Source organism: Bos mutus, chromosome 25 (assembly GCF_027580195.1).
Source record: "Bos mutus isolate GX-2022 chromosome 25, NWIPB_WYAK_1.1, whole genome shotgun sequence".
In the NCBI taxonomy this organism is placed as follows: Eukaryota; Metazoa; Chordata; class Mammalia; order Artiodactyla; family Bovidae; genus Bos; species Bos mutus.
Genome location: NC_091641.1, coordinates 8548093 through 8562203, shown reverse-complemented (window position 1 = coordinate 8562203; position 14111 = coordinate 8548093). Strand labels below are relative to the sequence as shown.

The following is a 14111-nucleotide window of genomic DNA, read 5'->3' as shown; positions in this document are numbered from 1 at the left end:
TTCGGGCTGGGCCAAGCGGGGACTGTGTGACTGCAGCTGGGTCACTTCACCCCCCGCGTCTCCGTTCTCTCAGCAGTAAAATGAGGGTGCTAACACCCTCCCCCTTCCCAGGGAGGTTGGACCACTGGAACAGAGATGCGGAAGTGGAAAGCCATCGCAGACATAGAGCATCCTCGTTCTGTACCCCGCTTCTTCCCTTTCATCAGCCTCAGTATATCAGGGGCTTGCCACTTTCCCCAAGAGGGAGACCCTCACCAACCGCCAGCGAGTCCACTGGCCCATTCCTGACATGCTGGAAGGGAGGGGTGGGCAGCCCTCGGGTGGACCCCTCCCCAACACCCCATCATCAGAGTCCCTCCAAGGTAGCGAAAACCCCTCTCCTGGCCCCACAGCTTTTTCTGGAGTGTTCAAGTGAAAACCTCAAGCCAACTGGTTTTTCTGCTTGCCAGCCAGCCAGGCCCTAACCAGCCACGTGATACAGCTGGGGCCCAGAACTCAGAAACATCTCAAGACTGCTTCTGCCCCTAGACCCAGGGCTCCAGCCGGAGGCAGATGGTCAAGGGCTGAGGGCCAGGTTCAGGTTACCCAGTTAGACAGCAGGCTGGGGTGGGGTGGGGACTCACTTGAAACCACCTTTGAAATGTTACGCTTCTGAATCACTAACATGACGTCAACCCCCTTCCCATTTACCCACCAATTCTAGAAAAACATCCTGCCCATTCTCCTCCAAGGACCCCTCCCAGACCTTAGGCCAACCCCCTCTCCAGTGCTCAGATGTTTTCCTCACTCCCCTAATGACTATGCTGGCAACAAATGATTACACCACCTGGTGTGTTTAGAGTCCCCAATGACCTCAGAGCCCTCCCCAGATTAGAACAAAACACCGGCCTATCACCAGCTGGCTCAAGATGGGGGCCACTTTATTAGGCAAGGCATTGATGATGCCATGTAATTAGGATGCTTGTAACTGTACTGACTCCATCAGGCTTGTCCTAAGGAGGTAGGGGAGAAGCCAGTGTAACCCTGGCTGGCCCAGGTACCATGTCCTTGAAGGAGTGACCCAGCCACCAGCTGAACTGACACCTAAGCCTCAGCTGGTGCCTGACTCTCTCCATGATCATTAAGTAAAATTACTATTGCTCTTTGCACCAGATGAACAAAACATGACCAGGGGCTTCCAGGAACATCCAGCCTATGGTGGACATATAGAAGGTCGGACTCTTGACAAATGCTTTGAGAACATGGGGTGGAAGAGATTAGTTTCAACTGGGTAAATCTGGAGAGGTTTGAGAAAAAGGTGGCAGTTATCCTGGACCTTAAAAGATGTGGAGGATGGCCAACTGGCTATTTGGATGGTGGCACAGCACTGAAAGCAGGAGAAGGGGATGACAGAGGACGAGATGGTTGGACGGCATCACCAACCCAATGGACATGAGTTTGAGCAAGTTCCGGGAGATGGTGAAGGACAGAGAAGCCTGGTGTGCTGCAGTCCACAGGGTCGCAGAGTCAGACAAGACTGAGTGACTGAAGAACAACACAGCTCCCCAGTGGGAAGTAGCAGGGGTTTTTGTAGCCACGGGTTCCAGGAAACAAACTCACTCAGAAGGACAATGCAGATAGTGGAGTGAAGTTTATTACACCGGCGGGCCCAAGGCAGAGTCTCCTCTTAGCCAAGGACCCCAACCAGTTTTTGTGAAAACCTTATATACCCTAAGTGTACGTGCCCAAACCCACGTCCCCAAATTCCCTGAAACTAGTCTGAACAAAGGAAGAGAAAGATACAAAGTTAACCCACGATTCATATGCCTTAAGTCTGGGTAGTTAACAGTGGACAATTATCAATAGGCCTGTGGTCATACCCCAATAAGCATAATAGAACTTATGATTCTATTTGGTTACACAGATAATTAGGGTATTCTTTTAGGCAATGGAGAGTCTAGGTATGAGCCCTGGGGTTCTTCCATCCGGGGTGCCTGGTTTTCCAGTTGGTATGTCATTTCCATAGATACTGGGCGTAGAGCTCAAAGTCCACAGCCCGGCCCAAGATGAAGTCCTGCTTTCAAGATGGAGCCTGTTCTGTCTGTTTCCTCCTTCAGGGTAAGGACCTGAAGGGAGGTGTGTAGTGTAGTCTTTAGGGGTGCCTGGTTGGTCTGCACCACATGCCTTATAGGATCTTAGTTCCCCAACAGAAATTGACTCAGGACCCTCACCAGTGAGAACGCAGAGTCCTAACCACTGGACCACCAGGGAATTCCCCTTGATGTTTGTTTGTTTTTAAACAGATAAGCTATTTTATTTGTTTGGCTGTCTTTGGTCTTAGCATGCAGGATCTTTAATCCTCGTTTCAGCATGCAGGATCATATATATATATATAATTTCATTTGCTTGTTTTTGGCTGTGCTGGGTCTTCGTTGTTGCACGGGCTTTTCTCTAGTTGCAGCGAGTGGGGGCTACACTTTGTTGCAATTCAAGGGCTTCTCATTGTGGTGGCTTCTCTTGTTGCAGCTCCTGGGCTCTAGGACACAGGCTCAATAGTTACAGCGCAGGGGACCAGTTACTCCGTAAAATGTGGGATCTTCCCAGACCAGGGATAAGACTGGCATCTATTGCATCGCAGGCAGAGATTCTCCACCACTGAGCCACCAGGGAAGCCCATGCAGAATCTTTGTTGCAGCATGTTCCCTAACCAGGTGTCAAACCCAGGCCTCTGCATTGGGAGCACAGTCTTACCCACTGGCCCACCAAGGAAGTCCCTCCCCTGATGGTTTCTGAGCAGAAGAATGCCTTAGAAAGAGCAGCTACTCTTGTAACTGCTGAAGGCTCTACTGCTGCGGAAGCCAGCTGAGACCTGAGACGTCGCCACTGCCACATTAGCCCAGACACAGAAGAGAACATGGCAGCCCGTCAGGGTTCCAAAAAGGGGGTGACATCCCTGCACGATGTGCTGAGCGGGTGGGAGGATTATTTATTATTTCTCTGCTGATAAATGGGGGGCGTGGTGAGCACAGCTGAACCCAATACAGCTCAGTGCACTAAGCAAATGCCCTCTCTAGTACAAACAACTGGCCTCCCACCTTGACTCGAAGACCAGAGATTCCGGTTCTACTGCTTGTAAAAGTTATTTGCCTCGGTTTCCCCATCTGTAAAGGGCGGGGAGGCGGGAAGGTTGGAGACGACCTCCAGAGTCTCTCCGAGCTCCTTCTAGAGTCGACTTCAAGATTAGTGAGAGTTGTTCTGCTCCTTCCGGCCTGCCTGGGCCCGCGGCAGTGGAGCACGGCGCCTCCAAGCTGGCGTCTCGGCGAGGGGAGCCACTCCGGCCGCCGCCCGCCGCACAGAAAATACCGCATCTACCCAAGCCGGCGCTAGAGGGCAGAGGAGCAGGCCGCAGCAGGGCCAGGCCGGACTTCAGCAGATTGCCAAGGATCTGCCCCGCGACCAGAGTTCAAGCCCAAACCCCGTGACTACATCCTGAGCGACCGAGACCAGACTCCAAAACGAAAGCTCTGATTCCCGGCATAGGTTCTCCACTTGGGAGGAGCCGAGAGGGAGCTCAGCGTGGCGGGGTCAGGGTGTTGGGTGGCTCCGCCCGGAGCGTGGCGAGGGGCGGGGCTCTCGCCTGTGGGCGTGGCACCCGCAGGGTTACGTACGGGCGAAAGGGGCGGAGCCTAGAAGAGAGACATGTTTCCGGGATTACGTAAGGAGACGTGAGCGAAGGCGGGGCGCTCCGCGCTAGGGGGCGGGGAGAAGCCGGAGCTCCGGCCGGAATTGGGCGAGGCCCTGAGCGAGGCGGAGCCAAGGGGACAGCACGAGGTGCGCGCCGGGTAGCAGATCCTGGAGATGCTCCGCTGGACGCGTGCTTGGACGGCCCCCTATAGGGGGATCGGCCTCTCCAATTCGAGCTTCTCCAGACTGCCTATAGCACCCAGCAGCAGTCAAGGCGGCACCGAGCCGAGGTCAGTCAAGGGCGTCCGCTGGGAGGCCGTCCCTCGCTCCTCCCCCCGCGACCCCCCGCCCCCCGAGTTTGTCCCAGTTGGCTCCGCTTCCTCCGCTTGGGCCCTCCCTCTCCCAGGCCACTCGCTTCCCCTGCTGGCTCAGACACTTCTCCCACCCTCGTTCCTCCCGCCAGACCGGTGCGGCTTTCCTACAAGCTTCTGGACGGCGAGGCAGCTAGCCCCGCCCTTGTCTTTCTGCATGGGCTCTTCGGCAGCAAAACCAACTTCAACTTCGTCGCCAAGGCCCTGGCTCAGCAGACAGGCCGGAGGGTGAGCTTCTGGAGTCGGCGGGGCCCTGAGGGAGGTGGGGTCTGGGTGGGCGGGGCCCTAGAGGAGGCCGAGGTGTGGCCAGCTTCTCTGTCCCTAGCGCTTGGGAGCGGCGGGTCTCTCTGATAAGAAATCAAAGAAGAGATTGACCTTCTGAGGTTGGAGGCCCCAGGGCAGACCCAGGCCCACGACGAACCCCATTCATTCCCTGGTGCTTTCACCCACCCAGTCCTTCATTCGTATTATAGATCTCCGTCTGTGTGATCCACCCTGATTTAGCCTCTGCTCTCAGATACCTAGGCACCAACATCCTGCCCGCTAAGGGGGCCAGACCCTGCTTGTTCACCAGGGGATGACGGGCTTTCCACCTCCTGCAGCTGCCCGCCCTGCTGTGCTCCAGCTGTTGCCAGTTCTTGCTGTCTGCTTTCTCTGTAGCTGCCAGCCAGCTAGGCCAAATGTCTGGAGATGTGGTCACACTCCTTGGGCCTTCTGGCACAGTGGCTCCGGTTCTTCATCTGGGCCACCAAGGTCTGAGAACGGGGGTCTTCTCACCATCCGGGCCCTTTCCCCCTTCTGGATCTCCCCCACCCCGGGCTCTCCACCTCCCTCAGCCTGCAGATCTGCCAGGCTTTTGGCTCTGCCCTGACTGGATGCTAGCGCTGCTCCCCACCTCCCGCTTCCCCAGGTGCTGACAGTGGATGCTCGGAACCATGGTGAGAGCTCCCACAGCCCAGACATGAGCTACGAGGCCATGAGCAAGGATCTGCAAGACCTCCTACCCCACCTGGGCCTGGTGCCCTGCGTCCTCATTGGCCACAGCATGGGAGGCAGGACCGCCATGCTGCTGGCACTTCAGAGGGTGAGCCGTCTCTCTCCAGGGCTTCCTCCTATCTGTTGTCGACCCTGAGCGCTCAGCAGGCAGCCTGGAACTCCAGCGAGCCTTGGATGGCCGAGTTCCAGATCCAGGAACCTGCCCTAAGGTACCCAGTCTGCTTCTCTCCCGCAGCCAGAGCTGGTGGAGCGCCTGATTGCCGTGGACATCAGCCAAGTGGAAACCACATCCAGCTCGAACTTTCCAAACTACATTGCAGCCATGAGGGCCGTGGACATGGCGAATGAGGCGTCCCTTTCCGGCGCCCGAAAACTGGCCGATGAAAGGCTCCGCTCTGTTATCCAGGTAATGCACGCAAGCCCCTGCGTGGTGTGGGCAGAGGAAGAGTGGCAGCCCCAGGCCTCACACAGAACCTCCCACCCCGCAACTGCGGGACCCCCACAGAGCGCGAGCATTCGGCAGTTGCTGCTCACCAACCTGGTGGAGGTGGACGGGCGCTTCGTGTGGAGGCTGAACTTGGACGCCTTGGCCCAGCACTTGGACAAGATCTTGGACTTCCCCGCACGACAAGAAACCTACTCTGGGCCAACCCTCTTCCTCCGGGGTGGAAACTCTCAATTCCTGCTGTAAGCCAGGCTGGGTGGTAGGGACGGGCATACCCGACTTACCCAGCCCCTCAGCCTGCCTTGGGGAGGGCTGGGGTGTGGGTAAGGGGTGCCTGAAAACCGGAAACACCACTGGGCACATAGACTCACGTGGTTCTCCCTCTTTCCCCGCTTGGCCTCTGTGTCCCTCCTTCTCTCTCCACTTTCCTCCTGTCATCCCTTCTCGGCTGCCTTCTCTCTGGTGTTCAGTCCCAGCCACTACCCTGAGATTAGGCGGCTGTTTCCTCGGGCCCAGATGCAGACTGTGCCGAACGCTGGCCACTGGGTCCATAGCGACCGCCCACAGGACTTCATGGCGGCAGTCCAAAGCTTCCTGGCCTAAGGGTTGCTGGCCAGAGGGGACGTGAAACCCCAGGCGTCAAGGCTCTGTATCCTGCTCCTTGTTTCTGTACAGAAGCACTCAGGTGGGCACTCCAAGGGCATGAGGATTCAGAAGGGGTCAGACCTCAAACTTTAATGAATAAAGACACTCCTCCCAAGGTCTTGGGCTGAGCTTTCTCACCGCCAGCGTCCCCACCGACTCAGGGGGAATCGGATCCAGGGGGTCCTGGCAGTTCCAGGGTCCGCGGGGGCTCCCGGAGCGCCCCGGGACTCTCTCTGCAGCTGACTCTCAACCTGCTGCCTCACCAGCCATTGCATGTCCTCCTGGGGGCCAGGAGAGCAGGGTCAGGGGCCAGGCCTGTGCTTGTCTGGCCCTGCCTCCCAGGCCCGGCCGGCACACCCACCTTACCTCCCAGGCCTCCACCTCCTGCCTCAGTCTCAGCTTCTCCTCCAGAACTTCCAGCAGTTGGGCCTCCACAGCACGCAGCTTGGCTCTGCAGGTGTCCAGCTCAGCCTCCACGGCCCGCTTCCTGATGGGGGCAGAGAGCAGCCTGAGGCTCAGGCCCTGCAGACATGATTCTGGGCCCTGGGGGTGGACCAGTGTGGCCACAGCCCCCTGCCTTGGGACAGTATTCGTACAAGTATCTATGCAGCTTTCCTCCCAGGAATGCCCGACTTCCCCGCTTCCCCTCCTGGCAGGACAGAGCCTCGATGGGGAGCCATCCACCGCCCTCCCAACCCCCGCAAGCAGCTGCCTCTCACTTGGCGATAGCGTCATCTCGCTCCCGGAGGACCTGGTCCAGCGAAGGCTCTGTCTGGGTGTCCCCCAGTGCTCCAGCTGCTTGGGATTCCTGGCTCTGCAGTCGGGCAACAGAGGAGGGAACAGGGGTTTCTGGGTCTTGCCTGGATGAGGTGCCCCACGTGGCCCTTCCGCCCTGACCTTGATCCTGATGCCGATGTCAGGAGGGGAAGGGTCTGAGACACTTTGCACCTGCCCGCCAGTGCCCTAGTCTCTGCTTCCTGCTGAGGGGATAGTAGGTGTGGCCCCCCTCTTTCCACCTAACAGGGAGCAGAGGGGCTGGGTGTTTGGACCCCCAGGGAGGAAAGGCATTCTTATCCGATCCCCACGAAAGGGGCGAAGTGGCTTCCGAAGGACAACTTACCCCTCGAGGGCCCCAGACTGAGAGGGTGGCCTGGCGACTGGGACTCTTGTCAGCGGGGTGGGGCAGGCGGAGGACATGGCCCTTTGCCCTTGCTTCCTGTCCGGGCACTCCCTGTCAGGCCCCACCCCCGGCCGGCTGGCCGTGCCCTTGTCTCCCCTCCTGGAACCCTCTGGCCAGACCCAGTTTTCTCAGCCCCTTCCTTGCCCAGTCATTCGTGCCCTGCACCTCAAGGGGGCGCTCCACTCATATCAGGAAATGAGAAAGGAGCGTGAGAGCCTGTGCTCAGTGACTTAAGTCCTGTCAGACTCTGTGACCCTGTGGACTGCAGCACCCAGGCTCCTCTGTCCATGGGATTCTCCAGGGAAGAATAATGGAGTGGGTTGCCATTTCCTCCTCCAGGGGATCTTCCTGATCCGGGGATCAAACCCACGTCTCCTGCAGCTCCTTCATTGACAGGCAGATTCTTCACCACTGAGCCACCTGGGAAGCCAGATGAGAAAGGAGGGACAGAGCCCAGCTGGCTCCAGTGCTGAGACTGGTGCCCCACCCCCCTATCCTGCAGAGCTGGCATCCTGGAACCCTGAATGAACGGCATCATCCATATAACCAGAACCAGAAGGGAAATAGGTCTAACTAGGCAAATTTCTCCTAACATCTTAGCAAAAACAGTTCCCATTTGGGGATTCCCAGGCAGTCTAGTGGTTAGGGCTCCATGCTCTCACTGCCAGGGGCTTAGGTTCAATCTCTTGTCAGAGAACTAAAATCCCACAAGTTGCATAGCAAAAAAAAAAAATTCTAACATCTTGAACATCCATCCTCCCTAGAAATATCCTCCAGTATTCCTACATTATTGCTCATTATCCCCTGAATACTCCCCACATTCTGATCCTGGAGCGTGGGTGGGGATGGGGAGGTCTCGGAATCTCAGTATCCCACACCTTCCTAGCTGCAACCGCTGAGTGCCCAGGTGACATCAAAGATATAAAAGGGCTTCCCCTTTGAGAGACCTCTGCAGCACATGTCCACCTTGGACATTAGACCCTCGGTCCTGCTCTAAACAGTATATCCTTCTTCCAAGATCCCCACTAGGAAGCTCCCTGCAGACATGACTCCTGGTGGTCCGTGGGTCCCACTCAGCCAGGTGCACCTCCAACAGCCAGACATCCCAGTTTCTTTGACTGAACCCCAGTGAAGAGGTAGAACTGAGCTGTACCCCTAAACACCCCTTTTGTGGAAGTTTGCATTCAGTGTATTTCCGGAGGAGGCTACTCTGTCATGATCCAGACAGGACCCCTGCTCTCGGAACTCTGGGTATTATCAGAGAAGGGTGTTAGAGAGCCCAGGGACAGGGGGAGCACAGAGGGCCCTCACATCCAGTCATGGGGATTCCACAGGAGCTTGTCTGAAAATGAGTCCTGAAGGCCAGCCGGAGTCAGCCAGAAGGGCTAACATTCATGCCAGGCTAAAATTCATGATGTTTATTTTAACTTTTTTCTTTGAAACAATTTCAAACTGTAATGTCCCCCCCCCAAAAAAATTCCTTTTAGGGTAAAAAAAAAAAAAAAAAATCTAGTGTAAAACATTGCTCCCAGTTGTCACATCTCTCTCCCTCAATCTAGAACAACTTTGCAACCTTTCTTTGAATTTTGACCTTGGCGTGTTTGAAGATTACAGGGAAGTTATTTTGTAGACTGGCCTGTTCTTTGATATGGGTTTGTTCGTTCCTCCCGCACATTTAAACAACTGTTACACATTTTGGGCAGAAATATCACAAAAAAAAGATGCTGTGGGTTTTTTTGTTTTGCTGCACCGCGGAGCCTGTGGGATCTTAGTTCCCTGAACGGGGATTGAACCCAAGCCATGGCAGTGAAAGCGCCAAAGTGCCAAGTCCTAACCACTGGACCACCAGGGAATTCCCGATGCTGTGTTCTTACATCCAGTATCATTTGGAACCATGACTGGTGGTGCTGGTAATATTGATCATTTGATCATAATTAGTATTGAGAAAATGAGGTATTTTATGATCATAGGTTTCAGCATCCATTGATGTATCTTGTCTGAATTAATACAATGGCTTGCAAATGGAGTTTTCCAGTTTAATAATTTCTTCCGCATTTATTAGTTGGCCTTCTATTATTAATATAAAGAAGAACTTTTACTTCACCCCATTTATTCATTTTACTTATGTCAGGTGGACTTGTGATATTCTAATATATTCAGTAGGCTATAACACATTCTTATCATTTATTTTGATGCTCATATTGTCCAGAACTGGTCAGTGGGTACCCCTTACTGACCTCTTCATTTTAATGTGTCACATCCTTCTTTGGAATCTTCCATTCTTTCTGGCTCAAGAAGATATTCCAGGTTCACCTTATTTTCCCCTGCCCCCAGCCCTAGAATTATCCATTTTGGCAAGAATACCTATTTCTTTTTGGTGGTGAATAGTATTTAGAAACCAAGATGTGGGTGTTAGTTGTGCTCAATGCAGTTAAGGTAACGTCTCCTGCCAGGCCCACTCAGTAGACTCACATTCTCCATACACACATAAACATGCACATTTATACCTCTGTTCCTTCATCTGTGTGAGAGTTAATTTTGTGTGTCAACTTAGGACTGAGTCACTGGATGCCCAGTTATCTGGTTAAACATTACTTCCGGGTGTGTCAGTGAGGGTGTTTCCAGAAGAGATTAGCATTTGACTTGGTGGCCTGAATAAAACGGTGGCCCTCCCCAAGATGGACAGGAATCATCCAACCCATTGAGGGCCTGAATAGAACAAAAAGCCAGAGGAAAGGCTAAATTCTCTCTTCCAGCCTGTTGAGCTGAGATCTTGGTCTTCTCCTGCCCTTGGGCTGGTACTTGCACCACCAGGGCACTGCCCCTTCTCAGGCCTATTTTCTCAGTCTGGAACTCCAGCACCCCGCTTTCCAAGTCTCCAGCTTGCAGACAGCAGACTGTGAGACTTCTCAGCCTCCATAATGGCATGAGTCAATTCCTCATAATAAAATTTCTTTCTCTATATTTATCATATTGGTTTTGGTTCTCCAAAAACCCAAACAAATACAACTTCCATGTATTGAAAGATAGTGGTCATTCAGACATTACGTTCCAGTCCAGTGGCACTGGGTTCATCATAGCTTTCCCCCTTTCCAGATTTTTACTCCCTTTTCCCCAGTTGTCTTCAATACATTCTTGTAATTTGTTCAATGTATGTAGCTAATCCTATATATAGGTAATCCCCTGAGACAACAGGCTGCCCCTGACTTAAATGCCCTCCTTTCAAGGGGTTGGGCCCAGCAGAGCTTCCTTCTCACCCCACCCCAATCCTATCTGCATACATGGCCCTGGCTGCCATTGGGCTATCAGACATTTCTAAGAGATTTTTTTTCCGGGGTCGGGGGGGGAGGTAGTGCTTCACTATATGTGGGATCTTAGTTCCCTAACCAGGGATAAAACCCACGCCCACTGCACTGGAAGACAAGACCTAACCACTGGACCACCAGGGAAGGCCCTCTAAGAGCCTTATATTCATTCATTCCACAGGTATTTACTGAGCACCTACTATTGCTTCAGGCTGTTTCCCGGTGATGGAAAGCAGGAAGACAGACAAAGTTCCCTGGCCTCCCGAGCTCACGTTCTAGTGAAGGGAGACAGATGATAAACAAAAAAGTACACCAGATGGTAAGAAGTTCTGTGAAGAAAGAGAAGGAGAATAAGAAAAGACTAGGAGACTGCTAGTTTATGTAATTCTGTGCTACCCTGCTGCTGCTGCTAAGTCACTTCAGTCGTGTCCGACTCAGTGCGACCCCATAGACAGCAGCCCACTAGGCTCCTCTGTCCCTGGGATTCTCCAGGCAAGAACACTGGAGTGGGTTGCCATTTCCTTCTCCAATGCATGAAAGTGAAAAGTGAAAGTGAAGTCGCTCAGTTGTGTCCAACTCTTCGAGACCCCATGGACTGCAGCCCACCAGGCTCCTCCGTCCATGGGCCCTAGGGAAACTGCAAATATTAACCTATCACTTAGATGAAAAATAGCCATTCTCATGACTTGGAATAATAATTTTTCCAGCAACAGCATCATTTATGAATTCAAAAGGTCTGTATTTCCACACACAAGTGAAGATGATACATTCGAGAAAACTGTATGGGGGAAGTCAAACGAGGGGCTGGGTATGGCTCATGGCAGATGCCAATGAGCAGCACAAATGCAAGTGAAGGGTTTAAATCAACTTTCACAAACCGTGAGCATGGAAAAGAATTGCCTTTGAAATAAAGTTATTCTTAAAAATATGTGCTTTAAAATCTTACAATTTGAAAAAAAATAACTTTAAATATGAAATGTTTTCACTAAATATCATAACCAGGGAGTTACGTGTTTCATCTGCATCCCTAAATGTTTTAATTAGAATAGTGGGCCAAATTCCTTTTTTAAAAATATCTTGTTGGGAAAAGGAGGGCAATGTATTCAAGCATATTGTCAATTCCATCACCCACCCTACCTCCAGTATCACGTGCTGAGCAGTGAGACTCCTTCCCCAGCTGCCTACTCCCTGAGTCTCCCTCCTCCACTGCACCCCCAGCATGGCTGAGCCCAAGCCTCAAGACTGAACTGGAAGATGGTTACAGGTTGACGGTGGGCTGGGAGTCTGGAGCTTGGAAGAAGAAGGAGAGCTGCCTGCTGGGCAGGGCCAGGCTTGGTGGTCAAAACAGCTTGGGTTGCAAGGGCTAGGTGGCTTAGAAACCATGTCACCTAACCCTCAATGCCTGCTGTGCGTTTACCTCTCTGAGCCTCATCGTCTCGTCTGTGAATTGAAACTAAGGAGGGCGTCCCTGATAGGGTCACAGTAAGGGTGAGGCTTACACAATGGCCAGCACTTTGTACAACAATGGGCCGGGGCCAGACTACCCAGGAGAGGAGAAAGAAGGAGAAATCCTGCCAGAAAGCAGCAGAAAAGCCACAATGGAGAATATTGACCACACACACACACACACACACACACACACACTTCCCCCAGCCATGGAGCCTGGGTCAGCTGCCTCTTCCTGCTCTGCAGCCCCCACAAGTTGGCCCCAAGGACAGTTCTGCTCCCAAATCCTATATAAACTGCCTCCATTCCTCCTCCTGACCCCAACAGCCCCTAGACTTCCCCATCATTGTCTTGTCATGGTCAGGGTGTCTCTCCCACCAGTCTGGAGGACAGGTGATGATTGTCTTCATCCCAACCTGGGCACACAGGTGCTCCAAGGCAAGGGCATGGCCGAGGCAACACCGGCTTTGCCCAGCAGGTGGCAGCAGTTGCCAATATCAGCCATCTGGTGGGCAAGGACCGCCACCTGCTCCCTCCCAGCCTGTAAAATGGAAACCCCAAACTGTGCCTGGGCTTAGAGGGCTTCCAGATGCCCAACCTGTCCCTGCTCCTTTACAGGAACACAGTTCATCCATACGTGCCAATGTTTATCGCTTACTCCGCAAACACACTTTCTGTGCCATTCCTGGGGAATCAACAGGAGCCTGACCCAGTTCCTTCCCTTGTGCTGCTGAATTGCACAGTCGTGTCCCACTCTTTGTGACCCCACGGACTGTAGCCGACCAGGCTCCTCTGTCCATGGGATTCTCCAGGCAAGAATCCTGGAGTGGGTTGCCATACCCTCCTCCAGCGGATCTTTCCAACCCAGGGATCAAACCCGAGTCTCATATCTCCTGCATTGGCAGGCAGGTTCTTTACCACTAGCACCCCCTGGGAAGCCCCTCCTTTCCTTTAGGTGTCCCCATCCAAAGAGGGGACAGACACCTAACACACACTATATCCAAACAGTACAATAAGTGCTGTAGTCAGGATAAATACTAAGATCCCACAAGCTTCGTGGTGCAGGCAAAAAAAAAAGTATCCAGGGGAATTCCCTGGAGGTCCAGTGGTTAGGACTCAACCCTTTCACTACTATAGCCTGGTTTCAATTCCTGGTCAGGGATCTTAAGTCCCACAAGCCACAAGATGCAGCCAATAAGTAAAGCTAAATAAATTTTTAAAAATGTTTCCAGGATGTGACCACTTCTCATCACCACCACTGCCATCACCTTTGTCCCAGCCACACACACAATAGCAATCACTTCCTAAATACATCCCTGCTTCCTCCTATGTCCTCTTCCATCCATTCTCCACCCAGCAATCAGAGTGATCCTGCTGAAGTCCAAGATGGATCAGGTCCTCTGCTCAAAACCCTCTGGGGGCTCCCATCCCTCTCAGAGGCAAAGTCAAGGGACACAGTCCCTTTCAAGGCCCCTCCATCTACTCTGATACCACCTCCTTGGAGCTCTTCCTCACCTACCACGTTCCAGGCATCCTCACCTCCTTACTGTCTCTCTCATATGCCAGGCATACTCCCTGCTCCTGGCCATTGCACCTGATGCTTCCTCGCCAGAATGCTCTTCCCCCAGAGATCGATGTGGCTCCCTCCCTCAAAGCCAGCACCCTAACCCTTCTGTCCTACTTTATCTTCTCCATAACTTATTATCACCATTATATATGTTGTTTATTTATCATCTCTTTCCTCTCCCAGAACCCCATGAGCACAAGGACTTTTGTCTGTCACGTGTCCAACATCTAGAATAACCAGTACATAGTAGATGCTCAGTGACAGTGTCAGTCGCTCAGGGCTTCCCAGATGGCGCTAGTGGTAAAGAATCTACCTGTCAATGCAGGAGATGTTAAAAGACACAGGTTTGATCCTTGGCTAGAGAAGATCCCCTGGAGGAGGGCATGGCAACCCACTCCAGTATTCTTGCCTGGAGAATCCCACGGACAGAGGTGCCCAGCGGGCTTCAGTCCATAGGGTTGGAAAGAGTTGGACACGACTGAAGCAACTTAGC

General features: G+C 53.1%; 2 protein-coding genes and 1 non-coding gene across 4 annotated transcripts; 1 reads left to right on the top strand and 2 right to left on the bottom strand.

The window, feature by feature from the left end:
• Window positions 1-3772: 3772 nt before the first annotated feature.
• Window positions 3773-6235, top strand: ABHD11 (abhydrolase domain containing 11). 2 transcript variants are annotated; one of them, XM_005892848.3, is made up of 6 exons: window positions 3778-3953; window positions 4127-4262; window positions 4945-5118; window positions 5266-5436; window positions 5536-5717; window positions 5946-6235. In XM_005892848.3, the coding sequence occupies exons 1-6, from the start codon at window positions 3838-3840 to the stop codon at window positions 6076-6078; spliced, it is 912 nt and encodes a 303-aa protein (XP_005892910.2). In that variant the 5' UTR covers window positions 3778-3837; the 3' UTR covers window positions 6079-6235. The 2 variants fall into 2 exon arrangements, with proteins under 2 accessions (XP_070219198.1, XP_005892910.2); XM_070363097.1 differs by lacking the exon at window positions 4945-5118 and having other exon boundaries at window positions 3773-3953.
• A 19-nt stretch (window positions 6236-6254) lies between these two features.
• Window positions 6255-12556, bottom strand: LOC138985589 (BICD family-like cargo adapter 1). The gene is made up of 5 exons (XM_070362568.1): window positions 12476-12556; window positions 7241-7336; window positions 6840-6934; window positions 6487-6607; window positions 6255-6401 (listed from the first exon to the last, which is right to left on the bottom strand). Exons 1-5 carry the CDS (start codon window positions 12554-12556, stop codon window positions 6255-6257), a joined length of 540 nt encoding a protein of 179 aa, XP_070218669.1.
• TRNAQ-UUG (transfer RNA glutamine (anticodon UUG)) lies at window positions 9073-9152 on the bottom strand. Its single transcript is given in 2 exon segments — window positions 9073-9107; window positions 9116-9152. It is a non-coding gene; the product is annotated as a tRNA-Gln (tRNA).
• Window positions 12557-14111: the final 1555 nt, after the last annotated feature.